The sequence below is a fragment of the Vicia villosa genome, linkage group LG6, assembly GCF_029867415.1.
Source record: "Vicia villosa cultivar HV-30 ecotype Madison, WI linkage group LG6, Vvil1.0, whole genome shotgun sequence".
NCBI classification, from domain to species: Eukaryota; Viridiplantae; Streptophyta; class Magnoliopsida; order Fabales; family Fabaceae; genus Vicia; species Vicia villosa.
Genome location: NC_081185.1, coordinates 21,808,693 through 21,832,949, shown reverse-complemented (window position 1 = coordinate 21,832,949; position 24,257 = coordinate 21,808,693). Strand labels below are relative to the sequence as shown.

The window sequence follows — 24,257 nt, the reverse complement described above, 5'->3', positions numbered from 1 at the left end:
TATGTTATTTAATATATAGATGAAATAATATAAAAAGTGAGAAAATAAGAAAATATGAATTTCGTTAAAATTTAATATAGTGTTTGATATAAAATATTTATGAGTGAAAATATTGATGTTTATTCATTTTTTTAAAAATAATAAACATACAAAACAAAAAAAAAAACAAAACTAAAAGTAAAGGAGAAGCAATGAAATAAAGACATTTAAGGGGATTTTGATTGTATAAAAGAACAACAATGCTATTCATACACTCAAACATACACTACACCGTAAGTCAGTGGCGGAGGGAGGGAGGTACAGGGGTAGGCCATGGCCTCCCCTTTATTTTTTTTAAAATTTTTTTTTATATATTGGAAAATACTAAAATAGCCTTAAATTTAATTAAATTTTATTTTATATTTTTCCTTATTCATGTCTGTTCACATTTTTTTCTTTTGGGTTAGATAAAAGAGTTTTAAAAACACAAGTATCATTCTCTCATTGCCGTGAAAAGAATTATTTTTACAAAACTTACAGAAATCGTTGCCGTCGCCGTCGGAAGTTGGAACCCTTGCAACCTTCTTTGTTTCAAAAAGGTCTTCTTCTCTTCTTCCCTTATGTATTTTTAATTCTACGGTTTTTATCTTCTTCTTCTTCCTTTAAAAGTGTTAGTAGGGACATGATTATACATTTTATGAATTTGGGGATGTTACATTTATGGTTTAGGGATGTTAAATTTCTCCATTTTCTAGACTTTTAGAGGTTAAATTTATGTTTCTTGTAATCTATTAAGGTTAGCAATCCATGAAATTGAAAGCTAAGAAAAGAGAAATCTTCTTTCTTGTAGCTTCAAGGTTGAACTTATATTTTGAGACTGACTGCAATTTTTCTGCATATGTAAAAAAAACTTAACAATAGACAATAGTGGAGAAATAACAATAGTGAACTTATATTTTGAGTTCATCATACTGTTACTGTTAGTGGAGAAATAGTGGAGAAATAACAATAGTTAATGTTAGTGACTATATATATGAATTCATCATACTGTTACTACAAATAAATATAAAATTTGTATTGTATATGAAAAAAGTATGAATTAGATTAATAGATACTATTAGTTAATGATATTTTCACTAATACTGTTTGCATTGAAAAATATGAATTGGAAGAAAACTCTTTTTAGTGATATAATTTATTAGTATAAATTGGATGAATTTTTGTTGATATTATATTTTGTTTTATTTTTTTCATCAGAAAAGTAAAGATGAATAATCGAAAAATTGATTCTTTTTTCAAGAGGAAAGCATGTGAAATTGAAAGAGAAGAGAGAGATGAAGAAGTTATAATCCCGATAACAGAACCTGAAAGAGTTCTTGAGAATCCAATAATTGAAGAACATCATGGCTTTGAAAATTCTTTGGAACGTGATCCTGGAAAGCGTCCCCCGATTTGGCAATATCCACCAGATCAAGTGGATGCAATACAACGAGCTTATCTAAAATGGGGTCCATATCAAATTCATTTAGAAAACTATTCTCTGTTAATGTTGTTTGTTCTTCTACGAAGCCCCATGATGAGTTACAAACGGCCCAATTAGAAGAAATTGCATATTTATTAGAGATTGATGAGATTGTAACTGGTAAACGTGCGAATCAAGTTGGTACTTTGAAACGAGCGGGAGATACTCGTTGGGGATCACATTATAATTCTATTTGTAGCTTGATAAACATGTATGAAGCAACTTGTTCAGTTTTAAAAAAAATTGCAAGAGAAAGAGGAAGTTATGCTACACGCGGGGATGCTGATAGTTCTTATAATAATTACTTGAAGGCATTTGATTTCATATTTATTTTGCACTTGATGAAAGAAATTATGGGGATAACAGATATGCTTTGTCAAGCCTTGCAAAAACAAAATCAGGATGTAGTTAATGCTATGCACTTGGTTCGTTCAACAAAGAGTTTTATTCAAGACTTGAGAGAAAATGGTTGGGATATATTGTTTACTAAAGTGAGATCTTTTTGTGAAAAACATGGTATTGAGATTCCTGATCTTAATGATATTCATTCAACAACAAGATTTGGACGATCGCGTCTTGAAGAGAATCAAGTCACAATTCAACATTATTTTAAAGTTGAAATCTTTTTCACTACCATTGACAAACAGTTATAAGAGTTGAATAGCAGATTTAGTGAGCAAGCAATGGATTTGTTAACCCTTTCTCGTGCTTTGTCTCCTAAGGATGGATATAAAGCTTTTAACATTGATACTATTTGTTCTCTTGTTGAAAAATATTATCCTATGGATTTTAGTGATCAAGAGAAGAATAATTTGCAATTTCAACTCCAACATTTTCTATTTACTGCTCGCAAAGAGTCAAATTTGAATAATTTATCAACTATTCAAGAATTATGTTCATGTTTGGTTGCAACAGGACAGGCTGAAATTTACTTTTTGATTGATAGACTACTCCGTCTTATCATGACTCTTCCAGTTTCTACGGCTACAACTGAGAGGTCCTTTTCAGCAATGAAAATTATCAAGACTAAGTTGAGAAACAAGATGGATGGTGGGTTTCTAGGAGATAGCATGACAGTATATATTGAAAGAGAAATCAGTTCAAGCATTAGTTCTGAGTCTATTATTGACGATTTCAAGTCACTCGGAACGCGTAGAGCATTATTTTAAGGTACTTTTAAATTATATAGTTTTGATTATCAAATAATCAATTTTGTATTATGTTAACTTAATGTTTTCTTAAAAATATTATTTTTATTTATAATTTTTATTTTACATTAGCGGTCATCCCATTTTTTTTTATCTAGCTCCGCCACTACCGTAAGTACTGTTCATAAATACGGTGAACGGTGACATGAACAGTGCGTGAATAGTGTTACAAACATTGTCCGTGAATAGTGCATAAACAATGTAAGTCAAAGTTGTTGAATGACATTCAAAAAGTTGGTTAATGAATTGATGAAGTTTGTTAATAAACACTTAAATATTAAAAATAAATTTTAATAGTAAAATAAAGTTGGTTAATAAAATGTAATAAGTTGGTTAATTAAGTTATGAAGTTGGTTAATGAACAACTAGATGTTACAAATAATTTTTAGACGTAAATCAAACTTGGTTAATGAAATGTAAAAATATGGTTAATAAAGCAATGAAGTTGGTTAATAATGATTCAGATGTTAAAAATAATTTTTAATAATAAAATAAAATTGGTTAATGAAATGTAAAATATTGGTTAATTAAATTATGAAGTTGGCTAATTACACAATTTTATATTAATATCCATTAATCTAAAAATAAAATTAAAAAATAAATTTTATTAAAAAATATTATTTTATTATTATAATATTTTACTGTTCACCGTATAGATGAAAAGTGAAATACGGTGAAGTGTAAGAAATTATATAAACATATCATTTCTCATAAAAAAAATATGTATTAACACCCTATAGAATACTATAGAAACATAGGATTGATTATACAAAAGAAAGTCAAATTTAATTTGGTTTTTCTTTTATATTATCTCTTATTTCTCTTCATGATTAAGATAAAAGAAAAACCAACCCACGTATAACCAACCCCGTAAATTTCTTAGTCTCTTAATCATGAAGATGAAGAGAAATAAGAAATAATATAAAAGAAAAACCAAATTAAATTTGACTTTTCCAAATCCAAGAAATTAAAGGTAGAAAAACGTGAAACAGATCCTAAGAAATGTATCTTCATCAACTTTCCAGACTCACTTCCAAGCAACTTACTACTCAAAGTGAAACCCACTCACAACCATTCATAAATTAATAACAAAACAACTCTCTTTCTAAAAAAGAACTTACTCTCTCAAAACTCTCATTCTTCCTCTACATTTCACCAAACAAATCTCTTAGCAAAAGAATATTAAACAAGCAAACCACTAATAATTTCATTAAGGAAACAAACTAAACTAGAGAGAAATGAAAAGTAAGAATAAATGACAAGCACTTGTAAAGAGTAAAACACATATTCCACTTAAAATATATTTGATTCAAAGGATATTACCAGGTGCAGATCGGAAGCTATGAGTTGTTTAGATATCGGCCGGCTAACTATGTCCGTACGACGATGATGATGATTGAGATGAGTGAGCAAAAGTTTTGTTTTCCGGTGGTATTACCGGTTCTGTTGAGGGGAGAAAAATTTGATCGATAAACGGTGGAATTTTTGTTGTGTTTCGAAGTAAGAATCGTCAAAAAAAAGAAAGAGAAAAATGGTGGGCCTTGGTGTGTTACCGTCGTCTGGTGTCGGCGGAACAAATATGAGTTGCGGGTACCCGGTTGCGGGTACCCGGTTGCGGGTACCCGGTTGCGGGTACCCGGTTGCGGGTACCCGGTTGCGGGTACCCGGTTGCGGGTACCCGGTTGCGGGTACCCGGTTGCGGGTACCCGGTTGCGGGTACCCGGTTGCGGGTACCCGGTTGCGGGTACCCGGTTGCGGGTACCCGGTTGCGGGTACCCGGTTGCGGGTACCCGGTTGCGGGTACCCGGTTGCGGGTACCCGGTTGCGGGTACCCGGTTGCGGGTACCCGGTTGCGGGTACCCGGTTGCGGGTACCCGGTTGCGGGTACCCGGTTGCGGGTACCCGGTTGCGGGTACCCGGTTGCGGGTACCCGGTTGCGGGTACCCGGTTGCGGGTACCCGGTTGCGGGTACCCGGTTGCGGGTACCCGGTTGCGGGTACCCGGTTGCGGGTACCCGGTTGCGGGGCCGCAACCGGTTGCGGGTACCCGGTTGCGGGGCCGCAACCGGTTGCGGGTACCCGGTTGCGGGTGAATAATGAGAAAAAATAAAATACAACTAGTATGTTACGTATCTGGTACCGGTACTTCATCTAATGTGAAAAAATAAAATACAACTAGTACGTTACCGAGTACCCAGTACGGTGCATATCTGGTACCGGTACTTCATATTTTAGATGAAGAAGAGAGTATATGGTGGAGAAGAAAACATACGTGAACAGTAGCTTTTTGTGAAGAAAAATGATACCCTGACTCTCCACACAAGTGGCGGCTCGGGATCTGTCATTCTTTTAATAATGCTCCATGCAAATATATAGTATGACAAACTAGTGACAAACTAGGGTTTTCTACTCACAACTTTGGACTTTAATGCAAAAATGGGCCTAAAGAAAATTCTAAAATGCAACCATACTCCTATTCTTTTTTTTTTAATTATGTTTTTATCTAATAATAAAAAACTAAAATAAAAATTATATCATATTAATTACCATAAATAAATAAAATTAAACTAAATTATCTAAAACTAATTTTTTTATATTTTTTTTAAAAAATTAAACTAAAAATAAAACACAATTTTTGATATTTTTTTAAATGATAATAATAATAAAAAAACAAATATCTATTAATCGTCTACAAAAATTAATAATTCGGATAAAAGTTTAACTCGAGTAAAAAGATGCAAAAAATGCAAATGAGAACTATTTTTGTTGACTTTAATAAAAGTCGATTTTTTTAAAATATGCAACATTGTGATGATTGAACAATGAATGCACACGAAATAAAATGTGACAAGTCAAAAATGAATGAAATGCGTAGGACAAAAATTGGGGAATGACACTTGGGTTGTAAAAAAATTACTAATTACTCAAATTTATTTATGTACAGGTATACGTGACCCAACCTACAACAACCTCACTATGCCAAATTTGTCTTTTAGCAGCACCCTTACTAAAGCGCTTTTAGGAAAAAGCGCTGGTATAGGTTTCGCTAAAAACAAAATTAAAAAACACGCAAAAAAATCGCTCTTATAGGGGGGTTACGAAAGCACTTTCAAAAAGCGCTGGTAAAGGCATGGGTACGAAAGCGCTTTTTAAAAGCGCTCTTATAGGGGGTTATGATAGCGCTTTCAGAAGCGCTGCTATAGCGGGTGGGGTACAAGAGCGCTTTTACCCTAAAAAGCGCTGGTAAAGGCCTGGGTACGAAGGCGCTTTTCAGAAGCGTTGTCATAGCCTTTTTAAAATTAAAATTTGTTTAACGCGTTTCATAATCCCTAATTCCTCTTTCTCTGCCCAGAAAACTCAGAACACTCAGAAAATCAACTTGCAAACGCATTCAAGAATTCACGATTTCACGCACACGCATTCACGAATTCAACCGTCGCCCTCACTTCGAATCTGCAGAAACTGATTATCCACAACTCACGCAAAGAAGAAGCCGAGAGAAGACGAAGGAGATATTGAATCTGCAGAAACTGATTATCCAACACCCACGTTGCTCGATTTACGGTATTTGCTTCATCCTTCCTTCACTTGTCAATAGGAGTGTTTCTCATGAATTAACGCAGCGTCTGCGTCAATCTTCACACTGCAACCTTGAGCTTTACTTGACTGTCTATGATATGTTCAATTAAATTAACCAAATTGTTTCTGTTAAGATTTACAAAGACTTAACAACAAAAAGGTTATTTTAATTTCACCAATCCTTGGATGTTTGGTTTTTTTTTTCTTTTGAAATATTTGTATTTTTGTTTTTGATTCAAATTCAATGCTTTAGGTGAATTAGGTTATGGTTAATTGAAGAGTTTTGATTTGTAATTGATTTATTTATTTAGTGACATTGGATGTGCTAAGGGAAGACACTATTGAATGAAAGGGATGAAACCTTCTTCATTCCTTATTCTCGTGGAAGATTTGTGACCTAGCTTCCACCTGTTCATCTCATTGTTCTCACCTGCGCTCTTCCTTGTTCATATCACATTTTGAAAGGTTTTCTTTTACACTTTATCATGATTTATGAAGTGCTTGAGACTCATACGTTTTTATTTCTAATTGCTTTAAATGAGTTTATTACCTACATGGTACAGGGACTTCTCAAAATATCGAGAATTTGGTAGGGAGGTGAGCAATGTTAGGGATATTTCTTTGATAAAATCTAAAACAGTATGTGCTTTCTATTCTTTTAATTTCCATCTATCTCTATAGAGTTTGAGGTGCTTTTTAATTTTTGTGGGGTTTCTATCCAAAGTTTGGCCGGTAACCCCAAGGATGCAAAATAAGGTTTTTATGGATTTGTGGTCGTTTTCACGACGATGTTTTGACATGGGTAGTTGCTGCCCCGGTTTCTAAGTAGGTGTTAAACTTTGATTTACCTTGCGGTACTATGTATCTAGCTTTTCTATAACATCTGAGTGATGATTAGTTTGGTTTCAGATCATTTTCTTAGCCATGTTATGTCATTCATTTTGTTCTCGTAGTGCTGTCCCATTTGGATTCATTGTATAAAAGAGGCTCGTAATCAATTATACATATTCGCAGGATGTATATAAGGCTAATTGTTCTAAATTTTATTTTTCAGGGGATATTAAAGATTTTTTAAAAGAACAACACTAGAGACATCAAATTAGCTTACGGTGTGTGGTTCCAGAAGTTTCTGAATTTCTCTAAAGGTAATTAGTTATTCGTTTGCTATAGTTTCTCTAAAGGTAATTAGTTATTCTTTTGCTATAATTTTTGAATCTCTTTCACCAAAGTAATTAGTTGTGATTTGAATGAATTGCTATGATGGATCGTTTGCACTTTAATTAGTTGCTTACTTCTCCACTTTAATTAGTTCCTCTTCATTTGACAGATTATTGCTAACAAGATAGTCCAAGAGGCACTCAATTTCGGCGTGTAGGACCTCGTCAAACTCAGGTTACTAGCCCTTTCTTCTTGCTTATAGTTTGTTGTTTTCTGCTTATAGTTTAGTGTTTATGGTTCTATTTAATTTCAATTTAGTGTCTCTCAATCAGTTTTTTGGTTTGTGGACTTATATTACCTTGAAATAAGGTAATGCCTTCTTTAAGAAATCGGGGGTAGGCTGAAATAAGGTACTGTCTTCTTTTAGAGACTCAAACAATCGAGACAACTGTAACTTCCTATCATTAGCTAACTACCAACTTAACCAATATGAAAGCTATAGGATCTCATTAGGTATTGCTTAAGTGTTGCTTATTCACAGTAGTATATTTTTGTACTATAGTTGCATAACATTCTATTTCAAGACTTGAGTAGTTTGACAAGATTTATTTCTATTATTCACACTTTATAGGATCTCATTAGGTATTCTGATCAAGACATAATGATGATAGCTATTTCTTATCATGACAGAATTCCTTAGTACCTGATAGAGAAACCAAGAAGCAAAAGAATTTGTTTAGCTTAATTAAGACATGGATAAAACATGGATGAATTCAAACCGATTGTCGAAAGAGTACGAGAAAGGGGTATGGGAATTCGTTAAGTTTGCGGTTGCGCACTCCGAAGACCCGATTCGAATGTCGTGTCCTTGCTTGGGTTGCTGATATGGGGATAAGGTTGACGGGAATAAGTTGGCATCACATTTACTACGGTTTGGAATTGATAGAAGTTATACATGTTGGGCAATGCATGGTGAGAAAAGTAACGGGAATGTTGAGTCGAGGTGTAATACGAAGTATGCTTCAAACGACGATTTGTTTCGTTTGAAGTATAATATTATAGTACTCTAGGATATATGGTTACTAACTTTGTTCATACTGTTGCCAATATTTGAAGTATATTATTGTTGATGTTACAGATTTAGTTTGTTTGACATGAGTTAGTTACATGTGAAACTTTCTGTATCCATACTTTACAAGATTTAGTTTGTTTGACAGGAACTATAATGATGTATATATATAATTTTGGATATTATAATGGTATTATATTAGTATATATATATAGTCCTACCTATGGTTGAAAATATATCGTCGAAAATATATTACAGGTCGAAAATATTACAGGTTGAAAATATATTACAGGTCGAAAATATTACAGGTCGAACTGGGAGGCTGAAATTACAGGTTGCACTTTAAAATACCTCATTTAGCAACGACAGCGCTTTAAAAACGCTCTTAAAGGGCCACCTACTAAAGCGCTTTATTACTAAAAGCGCTGCCTAAGATTAAAAAAAATAAAAGAAAAACGCAACCTACGAAAGCGCTTTTGGAAAAGCGCTCTTATAGGAGGCTACCAGAGCGCTTTTTCTGGAAAAAAACGCTCTTATAGGGGGGCTACCAGAGCGCTTTTCTGGAAAAAGCGCTCTTATAGGGGGCTACCATAGCGCTTTTCTGGAAAAAGCGCTCTTATAGGGGGGCTACCAGAGCGCTTTCGTTATCTACGCCAGCGCTGGCTTTGGCAGCGCTTTAAAGAGCTCTTAAAGCCCAAAATAAACGCTTTTAAAGGCCTTCCGTGTTGTAGTGCCTACATAGATTTGTTTCATGTATTTGGTTCGAGTTTCACAATTCAGTCTCGTTGATGTAAAGCTAGTGATTTATTATTTGTATTATTATTTTAAATATAAAATAAAATTAGTATATTACTATAAACTACTTTTTGTCTTAATTTTTCACTCACCGTACATCTATACTTGGCAATTTATGTATTTTTAATATTAAGTTTGGTTGCTTGATGTTTTTGTATCATTTTCTACTCATGGATTTTGAAGAAATAACTGTTTGGTAAAATTTAATAATATTATTAAGCATTATGATATATAGATGAATTTTTTTAACTTTATATAATGTGTTTCATCCAATTTATGTTTTAAAAATTTGTACAATTGCATTGAATTATGTGTTTTAGAATTTAAAAAAATTAATCACTATATTGAAATTAATTCATACTTTATTAAATATTTCAATAAATAAGAAGTTCACAAACACTACACCTACGTCTTCACACACAAACACCACAACTACGTCTTCAAAAATACCATAAATATGTATGTAAAATAAATATTTAATATTGTGTTTCTTTGGAATTTTACATTAGAAGTTTACATTTTTAAAAATAAATAAATGAGTGAAAACTAACCGATTTTGAACCTTGAATGTTTTACACAATTGTCAGTTAGGAGGATAGAAGAACTAATAAAAGTGACTGATGATGCAGTATTTATATTACAAAAATATTTTTCTTTGTTTTATAAAAATATTAAATAAAGGAAGTGGTAAACGAGCAAAATGGAAAATGTTGTTAATCACGTATATAGGTTAAAATACATAATATTTAGTGAATAATTAATATTTTGTTTTATTAATTAATAAAATAGTAAAAGCGATTAAAGAAATATAGATGTAAAGTAAGTAGTTATTAACCTACATTATTTTTTACTTAATAAATTATTAAAAATAGTTAACACAATTTTATATTTATGTTATAAAAATAATTTTTCATAATTATTTTTTGAAAATACTTATTTTGTTATGAAAACAACTCAAAAATAATAATTTACCATGAAAAATACTACTCACTATACAAAGTTTTAAATTTTAATATCTCATTTTATGTTATAAAAATATTATTTTTTTTTTAGTGTTTTGCTATTTGATTTCAAAATAAATTCCCTGGTTGTATGGAGGCTAGTTTGGGTTGAATTTGGCCAAATTCAATACCCAATTCATATAAAAGTGTTTGAATGAGATAAAATAATCACTCACTATATTACAAATTCACTAATTTTTAGGTTGGATTGGATATTGGTTTGTTCAAATAATTTTTTATTTTATTACTATTAAATAATTAAATAGTGATTCAACAATTTTATCCTCTTAAAAAATTTAGACAACTTATTTTTATTATTTTTTAACATCATAAAATAATATTGATAACATCAATTAATAAAAACTATCATAAATATTACCAATAAATTAAATTTTGTATTACATAAAATTGTATTAGCATCAAAATAATAAGAAATTATTATCCAAAATTATTAAAATTATGGTTCACTGAAATTGTTGATATTTATAATAAGAAATGTTCAAGAAGCTAGAATTGCAACAACTAAGTAAATACTTATCAAAATCTTTAAAACTATAATAAGAAATGTTTAATTAGTGAGTCCGTCAATTTTTTAGGTTTGGGTTTGATTTTATTCGAAACCAAATTTTTAATGAGTTTTAGTTTTTAAATCCATGTTCACCTAATCACTCAATTTCCAACATACTTTTCTAGATTTTTTTTAGGTGAATTTGACCGAATTTTGTAAATTGAATCAATCTATATCATGCAGCAGTGACAAGAAAAAATAATAACTTACAAGATATTTATACTCATATAGAAAGTATACATATTCATTTTTTTTAAAATATAAATTTAGAAATAATGTTATATATATATATATATATATATATATATATATATATATATATATATATATATATATATATATATATATATATATATATATATATATATATATATATATATATATATATATATATATATATATATATATATATATATATATATATAGACCAATCATCTAGATTGGTCCAATTTACTCTCTGGCCCAACACGCCCTAGCCCAAAAACACGCCAGCCTTCTCCGGCACACACCGAGCAAAAACAAGGTGCAACCGAACACCCTGAAGCTTCGTGCTCGGCAACGACTAACCCTCCGCGTTCCTTTGCCGAAAACCATCATTCTTGTATTATGTACTTGATGTGATTTGGATGAACCATCATTCTTGTATTATTGGTTCCAATATCTATTTAGATTTGACAATTTTCCCATTTTCAACCTTGAATATTTTATTTTTAAGACTAGCATAAATCTAGCTCTCACATTTTCAATTACGTGATACCGACATACTAAATCTTAGAATGTATAAAAAAATTGTAACAAAATTGTAATAAAATTCATTAGTAAATTATCACAATCAGTGACAATCACCTATAATATATTTTTTGGAACGTTCAACTAACGCCTACAAATTCAAGTAAAGATAGTCAGTATATTTTGGTCTTATACAATGAATCCATTATCAATATAGTTGGAAATGTGTAATAAAACTATATGGATTCTGAATACTTTTTAGGCAATGAAGTCATGTGGATTCTGAATACTTTTTAGACAATGAAGTCAATGTTATAGACTTCATTCTCTTGTCGCAATCCAAATACATCAAAAGATCTACTTGCAAAAGTCAAGATGTTAGATGCTAATGGAGCTCACACACCAATGTTGAGCAATATGAAACTCAGTAATCATGACACAAATGCTTTCTTATATCCACATCAATATGTCACTTTGACTAGGCCTAATATAACATTTTGTGTGAACAAGGAATGTCAATTCATGACTTGTCCTTTTACCTCACATTGGATTGTTGTTTGAAGAATCTTCAAGAATCTTCATACACCTAAATGGCGTGGTCAATTATAGTCTCACTTTGTTTCCATGTTCATAACAAGTATTCTCTTAGAGCATATAGTCATATAGTCATAGTGATTGGACTACATGAAAAAACTCTACCAAATAGACTACGCCTATGTTTAGAATTTATTAAAAACTACAGTAGAAAATTACAGTGGATAAAAACTACCAATAGTAACTTCTGAAAATCACGATGGAAGGACTTCAAACGTGCGGTGGCAGCAGTGGACCGTGTTTCCAAACACACACTACATCCTTGACTCTTTATTCTTAAAATTTTCTTAACCCCTTATTTTTAGGCACCGGAAAATTATTATTTTACAGAGACTAATTCTTTTTTAAAAATTGTTTAGAATGAAAAAAAAAATTATTTTCAAATTAAAACAATTCAAAATTAGTTTTTGAAAATTAATTTCAAAATTATTATTAAAAAATTATGTTTTTTCCTTGAAAATATAAAAAAAAAAAAAAATCATAATTTTTAGCAAAAACATTAGAAAGTATAGTGAAAATTTTGAGACCTTGAAGCCCTATTTAAATTTAGAGAGTTTACTTATATTGAACTCATTTATTATAAAAATCAATCCCAATTTTTTAAAACCTACAGCTCTAATCTATAAAGAAAGCAAATAGAAGCACTAATAAAAAGAGATTATGAAAACTGAAGCAAACCATTAGCAAAGCTTAGTTAGAAACAAACTATCTACTAACCTTATTACATAATAATGCTTTATTGTGTAGATTGGACAATCAACATGTAAAACGTATCATAGTGGTGCCAAATTCTTCCATACACAAACGTACCATAGTGGTGTCAAAATCATGCACACAGAAAACTGATATAAAAATCCTCTAAAGCGTAAGCGAAATTACCCAGGTCAATATGCAGATGCTTTTCCTTTTTAACATTAAATAACACAGGTCAATATTTACAAACATTTAATTATAATTAGAAAACTATTGCAAGCGCTTCTTAAAGAATTGTTAATCCAAATTGGATGGTCATCAATTTTTTATCGAATTAGTCAACAAAGTGTGACATTATTAAATACGAGGATTTACTACCGCTAAGCAAGATCTTGTTTATTTTTTAGTTAAAGAAATAGGATAAAGATTGAGTGATAAGCTGAAACTTTCAGAGCCTAACAAAACAAATAATTTCAAAACTCCCACCAAACAAGAATCAAGTTGATTTCTTTCCCCCAATAATTTATAAAGAATGAAGATTAACTTTTACAACCAGCAGTAACAAATAAATCACCCTTGAAAACCTTTGTATAACCTGAATTTGATGCCTTCATCAATATTCTCGACCCAAAAATTATGACACATGATTTAAAAAACAAAACTTTTTATACCATCCCTCATCAAAAAATACCAATAAAGCAAATGGTGACCCTAATACCCACCCGTCTATGTGACAGGCAATAAATATTACAGAACCGTATCATCGAAATAGAATAGACTGGTACAAGATAGGAGAGAGCACTTTCTTCCAAAGGATATCCCCAAGCTTGGAATCAAAAGCTGGAGAAAGTGCCAATCGATAACTTCAATGCATAAAGCTCCGATAACTTCAAAACTGCAAACTCTTCAAAAACTGACTCGTGATCAAAGCCAACCAACGCCTCAAATAAATTGGCAACGTGCCGAGACTCCTAAAGAATAGCTAACAGCTGAGAACTTTGAAAAACGGTAATAGTATTAATGTAGGCCCAGAAGCTTAAGAAGCTGCTGCTGTGGCAGCTGAGGCCTTCTCTAGTTTTTCCTTTTCAATTTCTACCCTTCTTTGCTCGGCATGCTGGGCAACACCATTAGCAAGAGCTTGATAATTGAACTCGAGTGACTGGGTGAGAGTCTCAAACCTCAATGGGTCTGATAATTGTATAACTACAAACAATTTTATTTTGAAAAGGTCAGCATGTAAAACAATGATGAACCTAAAGATGAACCTAAAGAATGGCTTGCGTACCTTTCATTGTATCCACAAAGAAAATAAAAGGATCAACCTCATCAATTGGGGACTGCAACTCCTCATCATCACTGTAATCGTCATCTGAATCATCATCATCGTCATCAGCGGGCCGGAATGATTTTGCCTGTGAGTAACAGATGCAGGATGTGAAAAGATTCTAAGAATGAACAATAAATGATATACAAAGACCAAAATATATAATAAATAATGAACGAAGAATGAATAAGATGAAATGAAGTACAGACTACAATTAAAGAAAGATCTAAAGTTCTGAAATTATAATTATTCTCGGTGTCACAATGGACTTTTGGGGAATTAAAATATCGAGATAACAATCAAAAGCCCCAATAGCAATGCACCTGTTCAGCCAACTTTCTAAGTGTGATATTATCAGCGTCATCCACGTCTTCACCATCAACACCCATTTCCTTGTCAAAACCATTGCCATCTTCATCTTCGTCATCAGTTTGAAAGCCATCCATATCATCATCGTCTTCAGCTTCTTCCTCCTTTGCAGCTTCTGCATAGTGAGTTCAACAGACCGAAAACTAAGTACTCACCAACAAAAACAAATCTATTTTTCATTGCTATTGTGACATCTCAAAGTTACAGAAACAAGACATATACCTGCAACTTGATCCTTGTAAGCAATTAGAAGATCAAGCGTGGCCCGAAATACTCGACCCAAAGCCTCCCCGGGCAATTGATCTGCCGGAAGTGCCAGCAATGAAATTAAACCAAGGCAGCACACTTTCTTCTCGTGTTCCCTATATATAGATAATTATAGTTCACCACCATAAGGCCTTTAAATTTCACAGAAAATAACTTAAATAGTTGACTTATGGAAATACCAAGTGCACAGGAGCCGTGAATAGGTAAAAAGAGCACACCTTTTGAAATTAGCACGCAAACCACTCTTTTTGACTTGTCCCAACAAATGAAACCAAAGGTGGAAGAATTCAGAGGCGACGCCCAACTTTTGCAATATGCTAAGAGTCAGTGCTGCATTGTAGTAAAGAGCATCTGCAATCTGAAAAAATAACTCTTCTTAGAAAAAGTATTGCTGCGATGTCACTTTCCTGTCTGCCTAAAATCTTTCAGAACCTTGGCAAATTAACAACCTCGAACTTATAAAGCTCAATGGAGTCAAGCATACAAAGCCTCGAATTTATTAAATTTTATAGTTTACATAGAGAATATAGCAGCCAAGGAAGTGCAATCCATATGAAGTTATAACGGACAACATTAGGTGTTTCGTGTTTATATCAGAACTACAACAATAAAGATAGGACTGACAACATAGATCAAAGAATGTCACAATGTCACATTTATATAGAAAACCATCTTACAAAGGTTAAATCCATCAACTTTTGATAATTTGATATTCAAAACACATCTCGAAAGTCCAAAACAATAAATAATCTTTGACGCGTCAGGTTAACAACGCTCCAGAACATAATGATTTTTATTAAACAGTGAAAATGAACAGAAACATCCAAGTATTTATCAAGTCAAAACATCACAATCAGGAAGAAACAAAAGTAATTTCCTGATAATCTCATTCATGTAATTATCCATTGTAAGAGCCACTTACCAATTGCATGAAAAGACATTTCAAATATGACTTTTCAGTCCGGTTCAACCGTTCAACCGTAATTCTGAGATATGGCTCCACCCAGTGATCCACCTGTCCTCTACAATTCTGGAAGACAACTTCAATAAGCTTTGGAGCTGGCACAATATCGTTATCCTCCATATTTTTATCCGCCATAATCTGCAACATGATATACAAATAAATATAAGTAACCAGGAAAATTTAGTATTGTCACTATTATCAATACTAACTCCATGTTCAACTCAACAGGTGGTGACAAGTAACAGTGTAAAACTAACTCACAGATGAAACCATGTTCCATAGACTTTGTTGATAGTCAGGATCTTTGCAAGTAAGGAAATGGGCAGTTCCTCTTGAAATATAGTTGTCCAAAGGAACTAAAATATCTGCAGAAGTTTAAAACTTGACAAATAAATACATACCAAAGTGAAATTTTAAAGGATGGAAACTCTACGTTAACATAAATATAAATTAAAATATTGGGATGCTATGTATGGACTCTTTATGTGGTGGTGCACTCCTTTTAAAAATCTTTTCCATACATGCCCAAGCCATCAAATAATCCCCAAGCGTCTCCTCCATTCGGTGAAAACAGACAGAAATAATTAAGCAATTAGCTATTTATTTTTTTCACTTCTCTGTAGAGAATTGACATTTCAGTTTATTTTTCATTCGAGAAGTGAAAAAACTGTAGAAGTAACCAGGCTATGCATACTTCAGTTTATTGATTAGAAGCCATGGAACAGAAATATACCATATACCATTCCATGTTAGTACTTTTTAGCTTGTAACTTTTTTAAATGATGTTTCTAAGTTGCTTTGAGTTGTGATCGTCTTCAGGTTAAATCTGAGACACCAACTCTTCTCTACTTCAATTCAATGTCAATAAATCAACTGGACGCCAATAAATCATCTGAACTAGGCACTTCACTTGGAACAGAGCAAACAAAAATAATATATAGTTAAGAACCATACTTGGAAAGAAATCAATTGCCCAATCTGCCAGCGCTTCCATCATCACTGGCCAAAGAGTCCACATCTCCAAAGATATTGTTGGAGAGAAAAATGTCATATATGATACAATCTCCAAAACTTCTTCGAAAACCTCTGTAAGCATGCACAAAAATAATGAAGATAAGCCAGATAATCCAAGGGAAGAAAATTTACAAATCATAATCTTGATACAAGAATCATAGTAACACATGCATCCGACTTCAACATTTCATGCATACTTATCAAATTTTCTGACATACTACAGTAAAACTGCTGTAACTACTTACAATCAACATCGTCCATTAAATTGTTCCTTTAAATTAAAGAATGTCAATCAATATAGTTCCTTTAAAAAATTTAGCACGACAATTTAAATTGTTCAAATTTTGTCTCTCTGCAACAAAAAGAAATCAAAAAACATACCAAGAAGTACAAAATGTTTTATAGGTTAGGGAGGATTCCTGCTCATGTTGTTTTTCAATTGTTATTTTCTTCCATCAAAATACAAAAGAGAAAAGAAGACAGAAATGTACAACACAGAAAATTAACTTTAAAACAGAAGGGATTAAAATAGGAAAGCCTCAAATTTAAATCAGTTAAAGTGACTCGAAGGGAGAAATACAAATTTTATTCAAGAAAAAAAATAGTTTAAACGGAGAAAAAAAAATATACAAGGAAAATGGGGGATACGGATCCTGCATAACAAAAGAAAAGCAAGGGAAGTACCTTGACCATCTGTTGTTAACATTCTCTGCATTATAGGAAGCAAAGTTGGCTCAACTTGCACAAAAAGGTGAGGAAGCCTGCTCACTGATTCAAGGATTGTGCTAATAGCACGTAAGCAACCTACTGCGGCCAGAGCGCCTGGATCATCGGCTTCATCATCAGCTTCTGCAGAGTTCATACACCTCCAAAATGCAGCAGCCTGTCATTAGAAAATGGAGAACAAAAAAGTTATTCTACAGAACATTACTCAATATCAAGTACAACTTTCTTGACAAATAGAAGGGGTCAAAATTACTACCAAATTTTGACATAGTCCTAGTGCATAAGGTGCCATCTCTTCTCCAAACTTGTCCACAATAGTCTCCAAAGTGAATACAAGGTCTTCATTCTCAACCTCATTCATAAGTTTGAAAAACTCTAGATAAAATCAAATTTGATTAAATTTAGTCGGCAAGTCCAAAATAATAATACTACGGGGAATATAAAACTTTCAAGCAAACATACCATCAAGAAGTTGAGGAAGAATAGGACGGATTTCATTCAGATCTGCATCATTGAGGAATACAAAATTACGTATAAATATTAACTGCGTAGAAAAAAGGCACTATACAATAACAAATCAAAACAAGGAGTAAAAATTACCTTTGCATGCTTCGATGAAAGAGCGCAGGGCAAAAACAGAATCAACGCGCACAGGAAGTTCAGAATCTTGCATTCTGGATACAACACACTGCAATGCCTTCCGGAAATTGTTCTGATCTGAGAAGGTAATATGGGCATACTGACCTGCAACCCATGCTGCCTGTATTTCAAATGAGAATAAAAATTATTGTAAATATATATATAAGAATAAAGAAAACACAATACAATTAGACTGTTAGTATCTTTTCAATTTAAGAATTAATTAAGGATTCAAAAGTCATGGACATTGCTGAGCAACAGAAAACTCCGGCACTTAGGATTAATTTATCTAACAGTATTTTCAAATTTTTTACATCAAGGATGCTTGATTAGATATGCAAATCAAATTTGCGGTGCAATTTAGGTTTTGTCATGAACTTTTCCTGTTTTGGCACTTTAAGAACATCATTTAGGATTTGCTTTTTTATATACCTTAGCTCTAAGGTGGCCAACAGGACTGTTGAACTCAGGAAAGACATGTTGCACTAACATGCGCTCCAGTTCAGATTTATAAGGCTCAGTCTGCTTCAATTTGTCACAAAGTGCCCCAATAGCAAGAAGTGCACCATCTTTCTGTCTATATGGCTTGAATTCTATTGCGGCTTCATCATACCTGGCATAGCACAAACCTCAATATTCGACAAAAGTATACACAATTCGTTCTACATTAAGCAAGATATTACCTTCTGAAAATTTCAACTATGAATTGAATAAACTTGTGAAGATTTTCTTTTCCACGTTTCCTAACCAACTCGCTCACAAAATCCATGGAAGCAGTCCTAGGACTATACAAATCTTCAATTATATCTGTACCAAGGAATGCAATACAATAAGCAATCACAATGCAATTTGTGGAAAAACGTTTCTGTGTTATACACTGATAGGACTTACCATAGCCTTTCCTTACATATTCATGTGGATCTTCTTCCCAAAGCTTTTGATCATTGTCACTAAAGCACATAAGGGGGAATACTATTTCAAATAGTAGGACATCAAGGCGAGGTTGCAGCAAAGCATACATGCTATTCCTTGAAATACTGCATATATTAAAGAGTTCAGGGGAAAAGTATCAATATGTTGCAACTCATCAGTGGCAAATAAAAGCATTCAACATAACAAATTTCTAAATTTAAAACACCCTTGTTCTACAGAATACAATACTTGTCACAGGATCAGATTGGAAATCTATAAACCGCCCTAGTGAGCTCAACACACTCAAAATTAGCTACTTAAATATGTACAGTCCTACACCAATTAGACCAGAAAGCATACAGTTAATGAAAGGAACCTAGAGATGCAATTTAACTAAATAGAACAACAATGATAATTAATCAGTCTACCTGTTGCTTAGATATTGAAGAATCAAATTGATAACTCTGTCAGGTAAATAACCCCCTACACGAATGACATTTAACAGGTTCAAGTGGCATTCCAAAATCTTCCCTGCATAGTGCTTCTGGAACATTTGAGCGAAAGCTCTGGTTTCAGGATTTTGTAGCTTCAGGTCTCCAAAACTGTACAGTAGTTTAAACAGACATAGAATTCAGAATCAATCAATCTATCAATCATACAACAGAAACACTCATTAAATTAATACACCACATCACAACCATACCGAGTGTAGAGCCTATTTAGAATATGAACTGTCCATTTCTTGACCTTCCACCAACCCCATGACTTTCTAAGATCAGGATCAACAGGCTCACCTTCAGAAGGCACAGGTCTCTCCAATACATTCAGAAAAAGTATCATCCAAGCATTGAAGATATTTTGATCAAACAACAGTTTTGGAATCTCCAACTGAATAAATTCACCAAGAAACCCACAATAGCACATGTTAATCATGTGAACTTCCAGTGAAGTAAGTCATCAAAATAATGAGGCAATAGACAATGGCACAATACTATGTTCAGTGTAAAATAATATCTGAATAAACAACACATCCATCAAGATTCAAGACAAGGATATGCATAGGCTATATAAACTATAACTTTCTTTTGTATCTCTAACAAAATAAATTGTTTTATATTTGGCATGGAAGGGAACATTCACTGCTATACAAATTACTCTCTGAAGAACATGTTACCAAAGATATAAACATCCTCAACAACCCTATTTGAAAATTTAGTCTTAATTGTAGTCCGCCCTTGTGCACCTTAATTGTGGCATTTGAGTTGTGCCTTCATTACGGCATCCAGCACCTTCATTGTGTTGGGTGTGAGAGGGTGGATAAGGTCTCACATTGCCTGGAGATATGGCCTATGTAATGCTTATTAAGTTTGGGAAGTCCTGACCTTACAAGTCATTTGGTACAGATGAGTTACCAATTCACCCGAGTCACGTCACACTCCAGATGTCTGTCTAGTCTTGGGCATAATAAGGATAGTATGCTGTGAGCAGTGGGAGGGGAATGATATTTCTTGAAATGAGTTTAAAATTAGGGGCATCTCTCACCTTACAAGTTGATTTCGTGAGGTTGAGTTAAGCTCACCCAAATTTTAAGACTCTCTGTTCTTTGTTTATAGAGGATTTATTAAGCGGAGAATAGGAGCATCAACTCAACTTCAGAACAAAAGGAACACACAATACAAAGTAAATAATAATCACAAATTCTACACAATGACTCAATAAAAACAATATGCAATTTTGGACGAAGTTTAATCTATAATAAAACCCTGAAAATAAATTCCTTCGTTTAAGAAATAGACGTGAGGAGAGACAACATACATATATCGAGGACCAGAATATTTTACAGATAAGCTTGATTAAATCTGCTATTTCCAGTGATGGATTAACAATCTGGATAAGCCTGTTAAATATATTAAGAAGGTGAGGAAATGTTTCATCGACAATGCGATAAACTGGTGTCCTCTCCTCATCTGACTTGAACCTGCATAGATAAAATGTGATAGTTAACATAACTAACATATAAATGAGAAAAATAATAATTTTGGACTAGTAAGAAGATTTGCCGGATAATTCAACAATCATGTACAAGCTCTAGCCAAACAAGACATCAAAAGATGCGGGAATAGAAACCTTCCACCATTTTGAATCTCATAGTTGAAGATAACAATACAATCAATAACCAAGAGGTATAAAAGATATACAGGATATTTCAAGTTTCAACGATCAAATGCGTACAAGCTCTTGTCAAACAAGACATCAAAATATTTGGGAAACCTTCGAACATTTTGAATCTTATTAGTTGAGATAACAATATAATCAATGACAGGGAGATCTGGAATGAAGTTTGGGCCTTCCTTCTGAAACTACGTCACCTCTTGTCTCTCTGTTTCTTTACATTCTTTTAGATTGGAAACATCATAAATGGTCATATCATAATCTTTCACTTTTCTCTCAAAATACACTTGAGTTTATCATTCAGAAAATTTTCACAGTTTAACTATTTGTTCTTGCACTTCTTTTTTTCTACTGGAAAAGTAGGACATGTATAACAAAGTATACTTCACAGTGACTTAATAGTACAGTCATATCCGCGTACATTGTAATTATATTTGAACATACAAAAAAACAACTGTAAGGTATAATGTGGTTCAGGATGTGGTTCAGAAAGGATAAGACTGTCAATAACATTATTAGACAATACAAACATCTAGTAGAAAATATTACCAAAAGGAGAAAAGATAAATCATAGCTCCTGCAGACCTAATGAGCAGTAGCACAATTTTTTTCAATTTAACTAAATAGATAGAAACGTACTCATATTTTCTAGACAGAATCCGTAGCACAAATAAGGCACCATAGACTTGTTGATCCTGTAGGTTATGCTTCACCCAATCAAGAAGACGAGGCCACTGTTCGGGGTAATCAGCGTGTATAATTGTTTTCAGGCATTCACCAAGTTGTACCCTACAAAAACAACATGTGAGAAAGGAAAAATAAATAACTCACAATGTTTAGACTATTATGATTAATCACTAGGTAAACAGAGTCAGAAAAATCAAGAGGTCAGAACCCGGGAAGTTGCCACCAAACACACCATATAGCCGCAGATAAACAATTTTACCTCAACAAAGGAGGAACTTGAGTTACAAACATGAGAATGTGATCCCTCACCAAGTCTTTATCACTCTGCAATATCTTTTGTTGGGTGTCTACATAAACCAATAGGTAGGCAAACAATCAGCAATCAAAGGTATTCATTATTTCATTATCTAAACTCCATCAATGATAAAAAGCATACCAGAATCAGGAGACCAGTTCTTCGCAATAAAATTCTTGAAATGAATACTAGCATTCTGTCGTACACCCATGTCACAGTTGTTGTCTACAATGATTTGCAACAACCTCACCAAATGCTGAGGTGCATACTGGAACTGTACATTTATAAATGGATATTACAATACAAATCAGTTACATTCATTCCATTATATAAAACTAAATTACAAATACATTCAATTAACAAGATAGTATCAAAATCCACTTTATACCAAGACAAAATAGACACCCATACTAAACCTCTTTAGCAGTCACCTCTGAAAAAAGGTGTTTGTATCCGAAACCGAATGCGACACTTGTGATAACGTCTAATTTATACTAGTACTTTTTTTCAAATTATTACCGATGTCAGTGTCGTGTTTCCGGTGTCCGCATGCATCATAGCTAAAAACTAACTAACTTTTTTAAAGTCTCCAAGCTTCAATAACAAACTTATGCTAAAGTGATACTACTCTAAACACTCAATAAAACTATAAACACACACACACAACACCAAAATTCAAAAATCAAAACAATCAAATTAAAGCACTAATACATTCAATTATAACTCATAATAATACACCAAAATTCAAAAACAAACTAATATCAACACATTCAACAAGTGATCGCGCTTTGAAACACTTATCCGAAAATGAATCCAACTCAACACAAAGCTAATCAAAACAAACAAATTAAAGCACTAACACATTCAATTCGAACTCATAATACACCAAAATTCACAAACAAACTAAAATCAACACGTTTAACAACTGCTCAAGCTTCGAAAAACTTCGAAACACTAATCCGAAAACGAATCCAACTCAACAAAAGCTACATCCAATCAAAATTCCAATCATCAACCAAATTCAACACTCTCACCTGATTCAAGTTCTGTTCAGCAGCTTTCCGTTCCTCCGGATTAGGACTGAGAGCAGCCTGGAGTATAACAGCGAGACTAGGAAGATCCATAGCGTCAAAATCACAAAAACTCGATCAAAATCAAAATCAAAATCAAAAAGCTTCGATCAAAACGGAAAACGAGAATTGGCGATGCGGTGATGAATCTAAACCCTGGGAAGATATTCTTCTAGGGTTTAGAACACCTACGAGAACAGAGATGAATCGAACAGAGAAATGGTTGTGATGAAATTGTGAAGAGGAATGAGATGAAAGAGAAAGGAACGAAGTGGAAATAGTTTGGAGGCTATTTAAACTTCTAGGGTTTACGCTTACAGGTTTTTAACCATCTTTGCTACTAGTACTACTACTGTTAGTACTTAACTCTTTTTTCATTTTTCACTATTACGAGATAAAAATTGTACATAAGTTCTGACAACCGAGTCGAATTATAGTAAAAATTTATTTTTAATCAAATCGATTTTAATTTATTCAGAATCGAATTAAATTAAATCGAATCCGTTTTAATTTATTCAGAATTGAATTGAATTAAAATTTTTATTTTAGTATGCTATTTCAAAATTGAAAATAATTTTTTTCAAACTAAATTATTTATTAATGAAGCGAATGATAACTATTTTTCAATTTTATTTTAATTTTTAAATTTATTTTTAATATTTTTTAATTTTTAATTTTGACTTTAGTATTTTTAATTTCAGTTTGATTTTAGAATTGTTTGTGCATTATAGTTTGACTCATTAATCAAATATAACGATTGAATTATTTTAACTTCGATTTGATTTAGTTCAGTTTATGTTTTTTTAATTGCTCTAATTGAATGAAATAGTTATTACGAATGATCCAAAAAATTTATTTTAAACCTATTTAATTATTTATTAGTGATTTTATTTTAATTTCCATATATTTTTAAGATTGTATATA

At 32.6% G+C, this 24,257-nt stretch overlaps 1 protein-coding gene and 1 pseudogene across 1 annotated transcript; one reads left to right on the top strand and one right to left on the bottom strand.

The window, feature by feature from the left end:
* The first annotated feature begins 1,482 nt into the window (after positions 1–1,482).
* LOC131613350 (uncharacterized) lies at positions 1,483–2,670 on the top strand (annotated as a pseudogene).
* A 10,783-nt stretch (positions 2,671–13,453) lies between these two features.
* On the bottom strand, positions 13,454–23,640 carry LOC131608973 (importin beta-like SAD2). The gene is made up of 22 exons (XM_058880584.1): positions 23,298–23,640; positions 22,405–22,537; positions 22,228–22,315; positions 21,921–22,070; positions 20,925–21,087; positions 19,813–19,997; positions 19,538–19,711; positions 19,089–19,234; positions 18,881–19,004; positions 18,630–18,810; positions 18,159–18,318; positions 18,021–18,062; positions 17,815–17,933; positions 17,517–17,715; positions 16,773–16,904; positions 16,080–16,183; positions 15,777–15,956; positions 15,073–15,212; positions 14,810–14,949; positions 14,542–14,702; positions 14,180–14,306; positions 13,454–14,097 (listed from the first exon to the last, which is right to left on the bottom strand). The coding sequence occupies exons 1-22, from the start codon at positions 23,385–23,387 to the stop codon at positions 13,931–13,933; spliced, it is 3,105 nt and encodes a 1,034-aa protein (XP_058736567.1). The 5' UTR covers positions 23,388–23,640; the 3' UTR covers positions 13,454–13,930.
* Positions 23,641–24,257: the final 617 nt, after the last annotated feature.